Source organism: Phoenix dactylifera, chromosome 12 (assembly GCF_051530095.1).
Source record: "Phoenix dactylifera cultivar Ajwa chromosome 12, Ajwa_hap1_PhDact_Kaust_v1.1, whole genome shotgun sequence".
Lineage (NCBI taxonomy): Eukaryota > Viridiplantae > Streptophyta > Magnoliopsida > Arecales > Arecaceae > Phoenix > Phoenix dactylifera.
The window spans coordinates 2555070-2569441 of NC_143201.1; the positions used below are offsets into that span (position 1 = coordinate 2555070).

At 36.7% G+C, this 14372-nt stretch overlaps 1 protein-coding gene across 1 annotated transcript; it reads right to left on the reverse strand.

Moving 5' to 3' along the window:
• Positions 1-2917: 2917 nt before the first annotated feature.
• On the reverse strand, positions 2918-6643 carry PDS1 (4-hydroxyphenylpyruvate dioxygenase). The gene is made up of 2 exons (XM_008812898.6): positions 5374-6643; positions 2918-3432 (listed from the first exon to the last, which is right to left on the reverse strand). Exons 1-2 carry the CDS (start codon positions 6540-6542, stop codon positions 3246-3248), a joined length of 1356 nt encoding a protein of 451 aa, XP_008811120.3. The 5' UTR covers positions 6543-6643; the 3' UTR covers positions 2918-3245.
• Between the last annotated feature and the right edge of the window lie 7729 nt (positions 6644-14372).

The window sequence follows — 14372 nt, forward strand, 5'->3', positions numbered from 1 at the left end:
AGAATATTAACAGCTTGTAACTCCTCCTAAGCATCTCTCCTGAGTAAAAATCCATGCATTGCGCTCTCGCCACACAATTACAAGGCAATCTTCCTTGATCATAGGTAGCTAGGCACCCATTCACATCTTCAATGATCATGTTTACATGCCTGAAAATTTTTAAGCACGTCGTCGATGTAAATTCAAAGCATTTCTCCTTATAATGTTGCCACTGTTCAGCATTGTTTCTCTTGAAGAGTGAATAGAAGTTTTAGATTATGAGTTCAGAAAGATCCAAGCAAATCAAAAGCGTGAAAACTGAAGCAAGATGTCAATAATGCTGATTAAACAACAGTTGCAGATAATTAAACAACATAGTTTAATGTAGGTCCATATAATACAACCTTGATCATCAGAATACTAGACAAAGTCCTCTGTTTCCAAGGAGCTCTATAGCAACAGTGGCAAGAGCTAAGTGAAGTTAGGTGTTCTTCTGTACTTATAATTATCATATATTACAATAGTTGAGATGATGGGTTGATATGCCCTATAATCAAGATACTTAAACATTAACAATCACAAAATTTTGGTAGGTGACCTATGTCAAGTTGCATTGAAGAGTTGCTTCGTTATATAAGGCATAATGATAAAAAAATTTCAAGAAACAAGACATTTGGGTCCCTCAATAAATTTACGTGGTTCTTCAACATACCGAAAAGCTGACCGATAAAATTGAAGTGAGATATCTGCTACTTTGATCTATATATGCACCTTTTATGTTCTAGTGACATAGACGCATTTATTTTTTGGCATAACTAATAAATTTATGTGCTTCAATATACTGAAAAACTGACCGATTAAATGAAAGTGAGATATTTGCTACTTGCGATCTATATATGCATCTTTTGTGTTCTAGCATAATTTTATCATTTCATTCTGGTGACCCTCCAAGAGATCATTATTGGCTCAATTCCTAGACTTTAGCCTCAATACCTAGCCGCCAGTTTCCTCTTTATATGATGGTAGGTTTGGAGAATAACCAATCAATGCATCACCAATCACAAATCAATTGGGTAAGATTGGCTTCAAATTTCAAATAATGGCCTACTTGGATACTCCAGTAAAATTGGGTTAGATTTCCTATTGGATTCATGGATTTGGCAGCTCATTTAAGCATAGTCCATATCGATCCAACACTCACCCAGCCTTAATCCTGCGAAGGCAAAAAAAAAAAAAAAAGACCTATGAATCATTCCTTCTTGCATCAACAATGCCCACAAGCTAGGACAGACTAGGACTCGATGAGATCTCCGAAGACTACGGGCAAGGCAGACCAACAAGCCTATTCCTATGAGAATTGAATCATTATAGAATTTGGGTTTGGATAAATAACTCAATTTTTGACGAACAAGAGTACAATATAGTTATCATCTTATTACAGGTATTATATGAATGTCTGAACTATATCTTCTAAATTTCTTTTATCCAAGTAAATTATATTCTTAATTAAATCAAAGAACCTTCAGCTGGAAAACAGAATAAATGAATAGATACAACAACTTGGGACAATAATATTTAATGACTGAAATACTCCATAGGTGTTTTATGATTCAGGGTAATTGTGTTTATCATGTTAAAATACCATTGATATTCAATGTCCCAAAATAATATCAGGGTTCTATATTACAACTCTTTTTTAGGGGATATTTGCAAAACTAGTCCTTGATATAGGGTAATATTCTTTTGCATATCATGACTCTTGTAATGTAATGCCATAGTCAGAAGTTTAATTTTTCTGATCAATAGCTGTAGATACAAGTTCATTCTCATTCAGATGATCTATTTGCTTTGCACTTAAACCAAGTAAAATTAATAGATTTCTAATGCAGATTCAATTTGTGGTCCAAGTTGAAATTATGTCCGAATTCTTAAAAACCAATTCCAAATAATCCTTATTATCATCATGGTCTAATTTATGATTACTCATGAGATTCTATCGTAACATAAGAGAAAAAATATAGAAGCTAATCAAATAAACCATCATATTATGGGGGACCATTATTATGACTCATATAGTTATTATAATCTTGATCAATTAAAATATACAGTGTAAAGATAAATGCATGAAATTTATATCCAAACTTTTCCACTTAAAACATGTATCTTGAAATATACAGTATTTCATGCTCAGACAGAACATATTGAGCTAGATTATTATTATTATTATTATCTGTAAAAACATGAAGAATGGTAAACTAATTCTTGATATAGTTGCTTCAAAAAATCACTTACTGCCACATTATTTGAATCTATCTCCACAACACAAGTTGATGATATTTTTACCAAGGAAATATTTAGATGCCTGTATATGCTATCCATAAATAAATTATCCAAACAGCAGAAGCTTAACGGAGAACAGATAGGAAAGAAGAATTTGTTACACAGGGAAGCACCAAGATTGCAATATATCTATATATATAGGGATTTTGCATTCCTCTTAAATCATGATTATGGTGTTCACATTTTTTAGGATTGTAAATATGAAAGTTTCCTTAAATAAAAAAATCTAGCTAAACCTAATGAAAGAGATTAAGATAAGGATTATCTCCAGAGAGGTGAAGTTATTTGCAGATGAAGTTATTTCAGATAGCGAGATGACTAACAGGATCCTATACTCTAATGTATCATTTATAAATAACACTCTTGTACAAGAGAAATAAAAAAAATCCCATTCCTCATGATCTCTTGATATAACTTTCTAAATTCTGACAACCAGCCTCAAATAATTGGATAAAACTTATGAAAAATCCATCAATGCCAGGTCCATAACTTCTGAGCCGAAAAATCTACAGATTGTTATTATTATTTCTCCTGAAAGCATGAACAGAAGCCCAGAAAAAATAGATGCATGTAGATAAGGAAACGTTAAAAATGCACATCAAGCAACAATCAGTTCACAATTAAAAATGCACATCAAGCAACAATTTGTTCACAATCAAACAACAGAGATTCAAAAAATAGTTTCATACAACCCCTTGTCTATGGCACTAGCAATATACATGGTACCACCTTGATCATCAGAATACCAGAGAAGGCCCCTTCCTCCAAGGAGCACCATAGCAAGAGTCATAAGAGCAAGGTGAAGTTGCTGTTCTTCTATTCTGCTTACTATTATTAGGTTTTATCGTAGTAAGAGCAAGGTGAAGTTGTTGTTCTTCGATTCTGCTTAGTATATTAGGTTTTATTGTAGCAATTCCTTTTTCCTTCTAGGTAACGGGAACTACTGTTGTCTGTTTGGCCTCAAGGGATTTCTCATACTCCTCTATGGACTTGAAAAGCTCAGCGAAGTTTCCTTTCCCAAACCCTCCGCACCCACCCTTCTGGTACTCTCTCCCTTCTTCGTCCTTCATCATGCACCCAATCCTTTGGATGATCTCTAAAAATATTGTTGGCCTGCATCCAGAATTACTTGAGAAGATTAGAGACATAACTAAGATTTACAGAGCTCAACAGCAGTAAAGGCCTGGAAAAGTTATACCTGAAACAGAATATATTGCTAACAGAGCACCAAAATACAAGTCAAGATATGCACCAACCCTTTTACTAGCTCAAAGAAATTTTTTCAGCATAAAACTGTAAAGAGCTTTAATGTTTTCTTCTACAATATCAGAGCATTTCTTTTGTTCATATTCCAGAACTTAACCATTGAAGGCCATCTAATTCCCATCATTGATATGTATAAAATGATAAATATTCACAAATTATTCCTTCCATAACTTCTGGTCAGCAATTTCTAGTGCAATTGAACAAGGCAAGAAGAAACATAACTTAAGGAACTATAACTTTCATGTCAAATTATCCCTCAATAAAGCCACCTTGTGGTTGAATGCTTGCATGCTTAGGGCAGGTCCCCCGTGCGGGTGCGTGTTTAATGCCACATCGGTTATTCGCCGATGAGATCTTGGGTACTTATACAGGACAAAAGAATCTAAAAAATACCTTTTAGCTAGTCCTTTTAGGTAAGATCTTGGGTTGTGGCATATATTACCTGTAACGGTGATTCCTTGTATAAGTAGGATTCTTTTTTCCTCCTAGACCAACAAGGTTCTGATGTGCACCATTCCTTCACTCAAAGAACGCAGCACAAACTTAAGAACAGATCGTCTAGAGCCTTTCGCTGAGTAGCATAGTAATCAGATCCTCGAAAGAAATATGTTTCATAGATGAATTTCACATTCTCCAAATTCTGAAGTGAACTCGAAATGCATCCAGTTATTTACAGCAATTAAGAGTTGTTTAATTCCACTTGACTGCCCATAATTTGTTAAATGAAACAAGGTGAATTTTCAAGAGAAGAAAAGGGAAAGGACCAAGATTTTGACAAGTTTGATGGACTAACCTCTAACCATTGTGATTGGAGATGGAGGAACACACATAACAAAAGCTTTCCTATAGTATCAACAGAAAACCTAAATCTATTTACCAAAAAGAAAAACAAACAACTTAAATCGGGGCATGAGTTTGAAGGGTCACCCATTTTTTTCCTTCAACAAGAATAAAATTACAATTTTCAATCCAAAAAAGGACACACCAGCTTGAAGATCATCTTGCAGTTGATCATGTCTCAACTTAGACAGCAAGATTAATTGCCGAGTTCCTCGACGTATCTCTTTTTTAAAATTCTGTAGAAGGTAGAAATGTTTGTAGTTGAAGTTACACTACAACTTAATAGTTAACTTATAAAAAAGGCTCTCTTTTGTGTTTGGAGGATAGTTTAAAGAAAAGAGGGATGCATCTGATAGAAATTCCATAGAACACCTTGCGAGAGAATGCCAGGTCGGAGCACTAAAAGTATATGGTGATAAGTATGCTCCGGATGAAGAGGACAGCATCGATGCAGCCAATTTCGCTATGAGTCAACCTATCATAAGACAGGACAACCAATTTCGCTACGAGTCAACCTATCACAAGACAATTCTGAGTTGCAACTCAACGAGCAACTTACATTACTGTATAATTTGAGTCGCAGGCATCCAAACAAGCAGGCTGGCCTGCACTTGCAACCTTGAATTGCTTGCAGCTTCACTTACAGGCCTCCAAACAGCCTTTAGTTTAACTAAATCATAAATATTGGTATACTCAAAACTTTTTTCAACTTAATTAAATGAAAACAGGAAGATCTAATTGATGAACAATTTCCAAGCCCTCTCAAGATATGTTAATGATCAACCAAGCACATACCATGAGGAATGATGGCAGAAGATAAAGTGTGTGTAATACCACATCGGACTAAGGATTGAGTTCAAGAAGATAAATGAATATGTACGTAGATAAATAAATTCTAGCCGTCCATTCTGATCAGACATGACAAAGAAGATCAAGATGGCAGCATACCTGTCCCCAATTGGCTTGGTGAAGATTTGCAGCAGTACACCCTGGTCGTCCCTGTCCACCAGCACACCCAATTCTTGACACTCCTTGATCTGCTCCTCGGTGAGCACGTCGCCGGCCCTCCGCCGGACTCCCTGGTAGTAGTTCGGCGGCGGTGGCGCCAAGAACTCGAACCCCCCCATCTCTGACTTTGCTTTCATCTCCCTCAGCGTCCGGAGCACGTCGTCGCTGGCCAGCGCCAGGTGCTGCAGACCGGCGCCGCCGTTGTGGTCCAGATATGTTTGGATTTGGCTCCGCCGCTTGGTGCCGTGGACCGGCTCGTTCACCGGCAGGAGCACCGTCTCCTCGTTGTTGGCCAGCACCATCGAGTTCAACCCGCTCTCCGCCGTCCCCACGTCCTCCGCAGTGAACTCGGCGAACTCGTGGAACCCCGTGAACCCGGCGATGTACGCCAACACCGGCGCCATCTCCGGCACGTTCCCCACCGCATGGTCCAGCCGCCGGAGGCCGTAATCCGGCGAATGTGGTCCGGATTCCTCTACATCTTCGAACCCCGGGAGGAAAGATGGGATCTTGGAGGGGTTTTGGGAGGATTCGGGAGCGGGGAGGGAGACGTAGCGGAGGACGACGTCGCCGTAGAGCTCCACCTCGGAGAGGGCGAAGCCAGCGCCGAGGTCGGCGGGGGGCAAGGCGGCGCGCGCGCCGTGGGCCACGCTGGTGTAGAAGGCGGCGGCGGCGTCGGCGACGCGGACGGCGACGGCGCGGACGGCGAGGCCATGGGAAGCGGTGAAGCGGCGGGCGCGGTCGGGGTCGAAGGAGGGGATGGAGGGGCTGCCGGGGTCGCCGGCGGGGGCGCCGGCGGCGGCGGGAGTGAAAGGGGAGTAGGGGGAGGAGAAGAGGAACTGGAGGGAGCCGGAGCGGAGGAGGAAGGAGGCGTGGAAGGGGTTTCCGGTGGAGAGGTCGGAGCGGGCGGCGAGACGCATGCCGAGGCCGAAGGAGAATCGGCCGGCGGCGTTGGTGGCGTCGGCGGTCCAGAACTCGATATGGTGGAAGCCGAGGACGGGGAACCGGTCGGTGCGGGGATTGGTCCGGACGAACCGCTTGAACCCCACCAGCTTGAAGTCCTTCTTGCCCACCTCCTCCTCCGACGCAATCTCCGCCTTCGTCCCCATCTTTCTCCCGCTCTCTGTCTCCCTCCGGAGTGGGGGTGACCGTAAGAAGGGAAATGAAGTAACAGTCTGAGAAGATGACACGTAGGAGGTTGGAGTGCCGGGTGGAGTTTGTCTTGGTCGATATGGGTGGTGATTTATTGGGGTTTTCGTCCGAAGTCCGCAAGAACATTTTGCTTTAGAGATTTGATCTGGACCGTTGAGACTTAGTTTGGTACGAGTTTGCTAGATGGAAGATGAGGAGCCGGATGGGGACCATGTGGGATGTGACTCATCCTTAGGTGGAAAATTCTTGCCAAATTTTATATTATTTATGTATAATATTATTTTTTATGGTAAGCTTTTGTTTGTCGGGTTCTTTTATTTGAGTATACTACATTTGTTTAGAGTTTTTTTAATAAATATTTTTCTAGAAAATTTAAATTTATATAATACCTATTTAAAATTTATTTTTATTCCTCTATCTTTTTAAAACACTATTTTTGCACGAACACCCTTCTAATATCATTAATGCAAACTATATAATTTTAATTAAAATTAAAACAAAAATTTTCAAATTATTTTTTTTATTTTTCATCAATCACTTATAAATATTATTTTTGCATATCTATCTATTAAAAATATTTTAATTATTTTAATTTAAAATTATTACTATGTTAGATGACGTGGATATGTATGCAAAAGTAAAGATAAAAAAATAAAATAGTAAAATAAATATTTTACGAGAATATATATATAGATATTAATTTTTTAAAACATATCTATATAAAATTTGATATTTAAAATAATATTTATAAAAAAATACTTGTTTGTTTTATGGCAGGGCCATCTCACTTTTACTAATTGTCACAGGTAAATATTTTAAGGTAGAAGTTGACAGGTGAATTTTTGATTACGTGTAACCAAAGATAGAAGTCGACAAACACAATAATGGCAGGTATGGGCAATGCTTCACGTTGTATGGCATTATATAAAGAAAGATATTAGAAAATTTATCTAAAAGCTGAAGACCGTCGAAGTTCAAAAGGTGACGTATGCACATTGAAAGATAAGGTCGAGAAAATTTCAAGACATGCTTTGGGATTTTTGTCAAGCCAGTAACGGATATTTAAAAACTTCAATTTTGTAAATATTGTTGGGTTTTGCTAAATTGGTTAGATTGCAGTCCAAGAAATAGTCTATTATATACAAATTCCAAGAATGTACCACAATTAGAATAGATAAATTTGCCAATTCATCCCATCATCGTTCCGATTTATCTTAAATTACCTCAATTGGAAGGCGGATGGGGATTATATGATCAAAATAATTAAGAGTTATTGATATATTTTTTTGGTGAACTTGCTAGTAATTACAAACTTAGCATTTTGAGGATGAATTGGTGCTACTTTTAGGTTTGCATTTTTCTCTACAAGAAAAGGTTTTTGTTCAGCCTAGAAATCATATTGAGCAAAGAAAAAATTTTGTTATTTTTTGAAATTTTCTTTATATTAATCATATATGGAAGGTAACATGTCCTACAAGAATGAATCTTATAAGATGAATTGTTTTAGCTTTAATCTCTCATCATATTCATTGAAATGCTAGGGCTTTATATGTAAATTATCAAAGAATCAAATTCCAAAGATAAAAAAAGTTGTGGCAACCATGGAAAACATATAATAACAATACATAATTGTATAATGACAATACATGAAGGTAATCGCAGCTATGATAGGAAAATAATCGAATTTGTCTCGACCTAGGAAAATAATGGGATGCCATGTTTTGAAGGCAATTGAGCTTGTTTCCAACAATATTGTCCTTCTACGAATGAATAGTAATACTCCCATTATTGCCTCCTATGACAATCTGAGCTGAGTATGTGTGTTGACCAAGTGTTGATTATGATATCATCATAATTGGGCTAATATCCCCCCTCAAGTATTGTAGAATTTGTTTAACAACCTTCTAGTGCTCAGTAAATAGCTTATACATGACTTGACACACATAATTCATAGTATAGACAATATCAAGTCAAGTGAGGGTAAAGTATTGAAAGGCCCCAACCGCACTATGATAATAAGTTAGGTCAAGTCTGGATACAAATCACATGCAAAATAATGAGAACTTCGACCTAGATGGTATCAGAGTAGTATCAAGCCTGGAGCCGTCCATGTGAGTCTTCTTAAGAAGACCAGAAATATACCTAGATTGTATAAGAACTAAGCCATCTGGTATGAGTGGGCCTCGATGCCTAGGAAACAGTGAAGTGGACCTAGATCTTTCATAGGAGAATCATAAGTTATAGAACAGAGTAGGTCATCAAGTGAAGTATCAGGGCTACCTGTGATAATAACAAATCAATATATACAAGGAGAAGAAGAATATAGGTGTCCGTGTGCTTGATAAAGAGAGACATATCGGCTCGAGATCTAGAAATCCCAAATTATGAAGATAACTAAAGTGCTAAAACCAAGTCTTGGAACTTGTTTAAGCCCATATAGAGAGCGTCGGAGACGACAAACATAATATGAATGATCTGGGTCAAAAAAAGCTTAAGAGTTGTTTCATGAAGACTTCTTCATCGAGGTATCCATGATACAAAAAAAAAAAAAAAAAAACTTTCCTAATATCTAACTGGCGCAAGGGAGATATTGTACGGACACTGTTCTGTTTCACTATGGGGCTAAAAGACTCATCATAATAACATTTTTTTATTGGTTGAAGCCTGTAGCCACACATGGGACTGCAGAAATTGCTGTTAGAACTTAGAATTGTGAATCCTATCATCTTAAGACGGCCACCAAATTAACAAGAATCGGAGAAAGAAAAGAGGAAATAGAAGATGGAGAAGAAAACAACAGAACAGATAGAAACTACCCACCAAATTGACAAGAGCCAGTCTCGTGAACACTTTGGGGGCGTTTGGTATGGGGTGATCGTCCCAGAATCAAGGGTGATGTGAGTGGAGTTTGGTTGCACCACGGTGATTCTACATGGCGGTGATCCTAAATCACCTCCACTCCTCAAATCACCGCCCAACCTGGTGATGGGATACCCGTTCTTGAGGTCGGAAATCTAAAATCACCTCAGGGCAGTGATCCTGGATTGAAAATTAAAGACAAAAATACCCCCCAATCTTTTTTTTGCTGCTAGTCATTACCTCTCCCATCTCTCTGCTCTGATCTCTCCTATCTCTTCGCTCTCCTTTCCAGCGAGCCTAGGAAAGGAGGAGTCCAAAGGCGACAAGCGGCCGTCGATGGCGATGGAAATCGAATGGCTGGGATCGGCGGGGATCCGAGAGGCCTTAGGGATCTAGGCATATCCGCTTCTCTCTCGATCGCATTCTTTTTTACCTTTTTTTTGACTGAAATGATCTATAAAAAAGAGGTTATGCTCTTTTTTGGAGACTGATCTGTGTTGTAGTTGTGGCTTTCTAAGATCCCGAGAGAGAAGCGAAACTATCATAGCTGCCCTGAAAAGGCAAAAAAAAGAAGCAACTACGATGCTTTTCCTTTGTTCACCAAGAAGGGTCGGACCTTTTTCCATGGTTAATATGGGGTTGTTATCTTATTCCCTGGTTGTTATTTCTCATATAGCAACCATAAATTGTAATAATTTTGTCCCTGTCCTATCTTCCTCTTCATATTTTAGACTTTTTTTGTTTAATTTTTGGTTTCTTTATGTGTTTCCTTCACAGTCGTAAATCATAACCGTTAAAAAAGGAAAAGTTTTGAAAGTTTGCTAGTATACCGAATTTTTCACATTTATTCACATATACATTTTATTTATGTGAAACCTGAACTAGCTAGATGAGCATATAACTTCCATTTTATCTTGAAAAGATCTTAAATTACTTCCCTTTGAATAGTTGTTAATGACTACAAATTTTTTTAATGGGACCCAAACTATAAAACTAAAGTCTTTGGCAATTGGGCCGAGTCATAGTAGTCTTAATGGAATAATAAGAATATGTTGGATGTTGTAATAATTTAACTATAATTCAATTTATTCAAACTTGACGTCATGAAGAGTATTGTTGATAGAATGAGAATATAGTTTGATTTTCTTGAGATAAGGGTTACTAAAAATAGAATATGTGACAAAATTATGGAGCTATTATCGGAATTAGTATATTGACTTACATTTTTGATTCATGAGAATTAAAAATATATAAAAAATCCATCTAAGATATATCAGGAGTATTGTGGTATTATGTGGTCGGTGATCTTGGATCCCCGTACCATACCAAACAAGTTACTCATGGATACTCGAGAATTTTTAATCACTGGATCATAGCCTACCAAACACATTGATCTTATATCACTGGGGATCAAATCACCCCAGCATTCGAATCATCGGGATCTTAGATCACCATGGTGATCCTGTTGGGGTTGCCAAACGCCCCCTTTGGTTGATGTTGAAACGTGAGAAGAGGGGTCGGCACTTTAATTTGATCCTGTTTGAAACCATGGAAGTCTAGTCTCTGATCATTAAATAGAAGCTCTACACATTCTCTTTTTTATTCTTCCTCTTATCCTGAAAGCCTTATGTTCCCTTCCACTTAAAAGAATCCAGCACGTAGTTATTATCAAAGTCATCCAAACTACAACCTCCTTTCTAATGCAAACTAGCTTATGCAACATAGGCTAATTTGATGGAGTATCATCAAGCCCTATTGGTGCCATGCCAAACCACCCCTTTGTACCTTTATTTCATGACATAGGTTTCAATTTCCATGTTCAATCAAAAAGTTTCAATTTCCATCCGAATACAAATTAAGGATTATGAGGTTAAGTAGGGGATGGAAAAAATACGGAATAATAAGCGCTTATTATCACTCATAGAGGTCACCCTCTGTTGAGATCTCTCTTTTGCATATTATTATCTTGTTATTCTGACTTAGGCATCGGAGGGTCTTCTGTCGAAACTCTTCGACAAATGGATTTCTTGTAGTCCACCCAGCGGAAGAGACCAGTGCCTGATACCTCAACCAACCTATTTAGCTCGCCTCTAGTCGACCTCAAGGTCATCCGAACTATACTTCCACCTCGGTCCGAGTTCGATGGCAATAGTAGGTTTTTTAATAGATAAACCAAACGCCCCCTTTGGTTGATGTTGAAACGTGAGAAGAGGGGTCGGCGCTTTAATTTGATCCTGTTTGAAACCATAGAAGTCTAGTCTCTGATAATTAAATAGAAGCTGTACACATTCTCTTTTTTATTCTTCCTCTTATCTTGAAAGCCTTATGTTCCCTTCCACTTAAAGAATTGTCACGACCCCCGCCCCGTTCCCGGCGGGCCGCCGCGACGGTCCTAGGGTGCGGGTAGGCATAAGGCCACCAGCCACCGCGTAGAACCCTACTACCTATCAATCATCAATAAATCTTGAAAAATTTGGCATGATGCATGCACAAAATGATCACCTTTCCTATAGTAACCTGTCAGGATTATTTCAATACATACAACAACACTACCTGTCAGAGCAGCAATCACATAATCTGTCACATAATGAACCTAGACAATATATATTAATACATTATCTCAGGCATATAACTGATCTGCACACATATATATATACCTGCTTCCCAATTCATCCATGGTCAAACCCATATCCACAACAGGATCTATGACTGTAACTATGCACTATATACAATAGAAAATTTATAATACACCAAAAGGTATAAACCTCTATCTACATTATACTATACTATACTATGAAGCGGCACAGCTAACAGGCAATCTCTAACCCTGCTCTTCTCTATACAATACCTGCCCTGCAATCAAAAACTTCAAACTGGGGAGTGAGTATATAAATACTCAGTGAGTGGAGTAGAGAGTACTATGCACATGAGACAAGATATAGGCCCTGTTTGGGAGAGCTTTTGGAGGGTCAGAAAGCACTTTCTGGCCCTCCAAAAGTACTTTTAGATAAAAAAACTGTGTTTGGTAAATTTTTCAAAAAGCTGTTTTCAGCTTTTGCGGGAAGCTGAAAACAGCTTTTGGGAGGAAGCTCAAATTTGGAGCTTTTGGGAGGAAGCTGTATCAGCTTTTTTGGAAAGCTGTATTTTTGACAAAAATGCCCATATTAAAATAACATAATTACATAGTTTGTCCCTTTATAAACCTAAAAATCTGCTGGAGCCAAGAACCCTAGCCGTCAGACTCCCTTTCGTAAGAAAATGTATTTTTCTTTTCAATTTTTGTATGCATCTCTTCAACCACATTTTAGAAGAAAAATTTTTTAATCCTTTTCCATACCTTCCAGAATCAATCTATTGTTTTTTTTTTTATCATCAACCTCGCGGCCCACGCTGAGGTCCTCCTCGAGCGTGGACCACGAAGAAGAGCCCCTGGACCGCGAAAAATTATTTTATGAAAAATTATAAAAAATTATTATGGAAAATTATTTTATACTAATAATTATAATATTTTATACCTTTATTTTTGTGTGATACTATAAATATAATATCATATTATATTATATCATAATACATTAATATGCTATGTTAAATAATTTAATATTATGTTATATTATGAAAAATTAATTTATACTAATAATTATAATATTTTATACCTTTATTTTTGTATTATACTATAAATATAATATCATATTATATTATATCATAATACATTAATATGTTATGTTAAATAATTTAATATTATGTTATATTATGAAAAATTAATTTATACTAATAATTATAATATTTTATAACTTTATTATTGTATTATACTATAAATATTATATTATATTACATTACATTATAATACATTAATATGTTATTTTAAATAATTTAATATTATGTTATATTATGGCAAATTAATTTATAATAATAATTATAATTTTTTATACCTTTATTATTGTATTATACTCTAAATATTGTATTATATTACATTACATTATAATACATTAATATGTTATTTTAAATAATTTTATATTATGTTATATTATGAGAAATTAATTTATACTAACAATTATAATATTTTATACTTTTATTATTGTATTATACTATAAATATAATATATATTACATTATATCATAATACATTAATATGTTATGTTAAATAATTTAATATTATGTTAAATTACCAAATATTAATTTACTCTAATAATTATATTACTATTATGCTATATTAACATAATATTATTTTATATTACAATAATATTATACTATATCGTATATTTATGTATTAATTTATGTTATGTTTTATTATGTTCTGTTGTATAATACTATGCAATGTCTTTTATGGTAATTTTGTCATACAAAAGTACTTTCTCAGTTTGTTTACCAAACACAAAACAAAGTATCACAGCACTTTACGAATGTAGTTACCAAACAGCAAACAGCTTTTTATAACAGCTCTACTTCAGACAGCTCTACTTCCAACAGCTCTACTTCTAACAGCTCTACTGCCAACAGCTCCCCCAAACAGGGCCATAATCATGGCTCGAGGTGAAATCTCAAGATCAATAACAAGATGAACATGAACTCAACATAAAGAATATGGAGTAAATCATCAATATCACCACAATCACAATCAACTCATCTGAAGCATATATGGAATAATCGAGTCATGAATATGCTCAACAGATCATAATGCTGGAACATACAAATCAGGTGTCAATATGCTGAATCATCAACAAGACAGCTATTGGGAGGTGGGTTTTACGCCCCAGGCGAACCAGCAACAACTCCCTACTGTCACATGCATATGCAGGATAAGACACCATACCAATAATATAAATGCTAGATAGCTATCGGGAGGTGGGTTTTACGCCCCAGGCGAACCAGCAACAACTCCCCACTATCACATGCATATGCAGAATAAGACACCATACTGATAATATAAAT

Bases quoted from the DNA above. Each gene is read 5' to 3' on its own strand.
- PDS1 (XM_008812898.6), bottom strand. From the start codon at position 6,542: ATGGGGACGAAGGCGGAGATTGCGTCGGAGGAGGAGGTGGGCAAGAAG. The intron at 3,433-5,373 runs GTATGCTGCCAT...TTCTGGATGCAG, and splicing joins ACCAAGCCAATTGGGGACAG to GCCAACAATATTTTTAGAGA.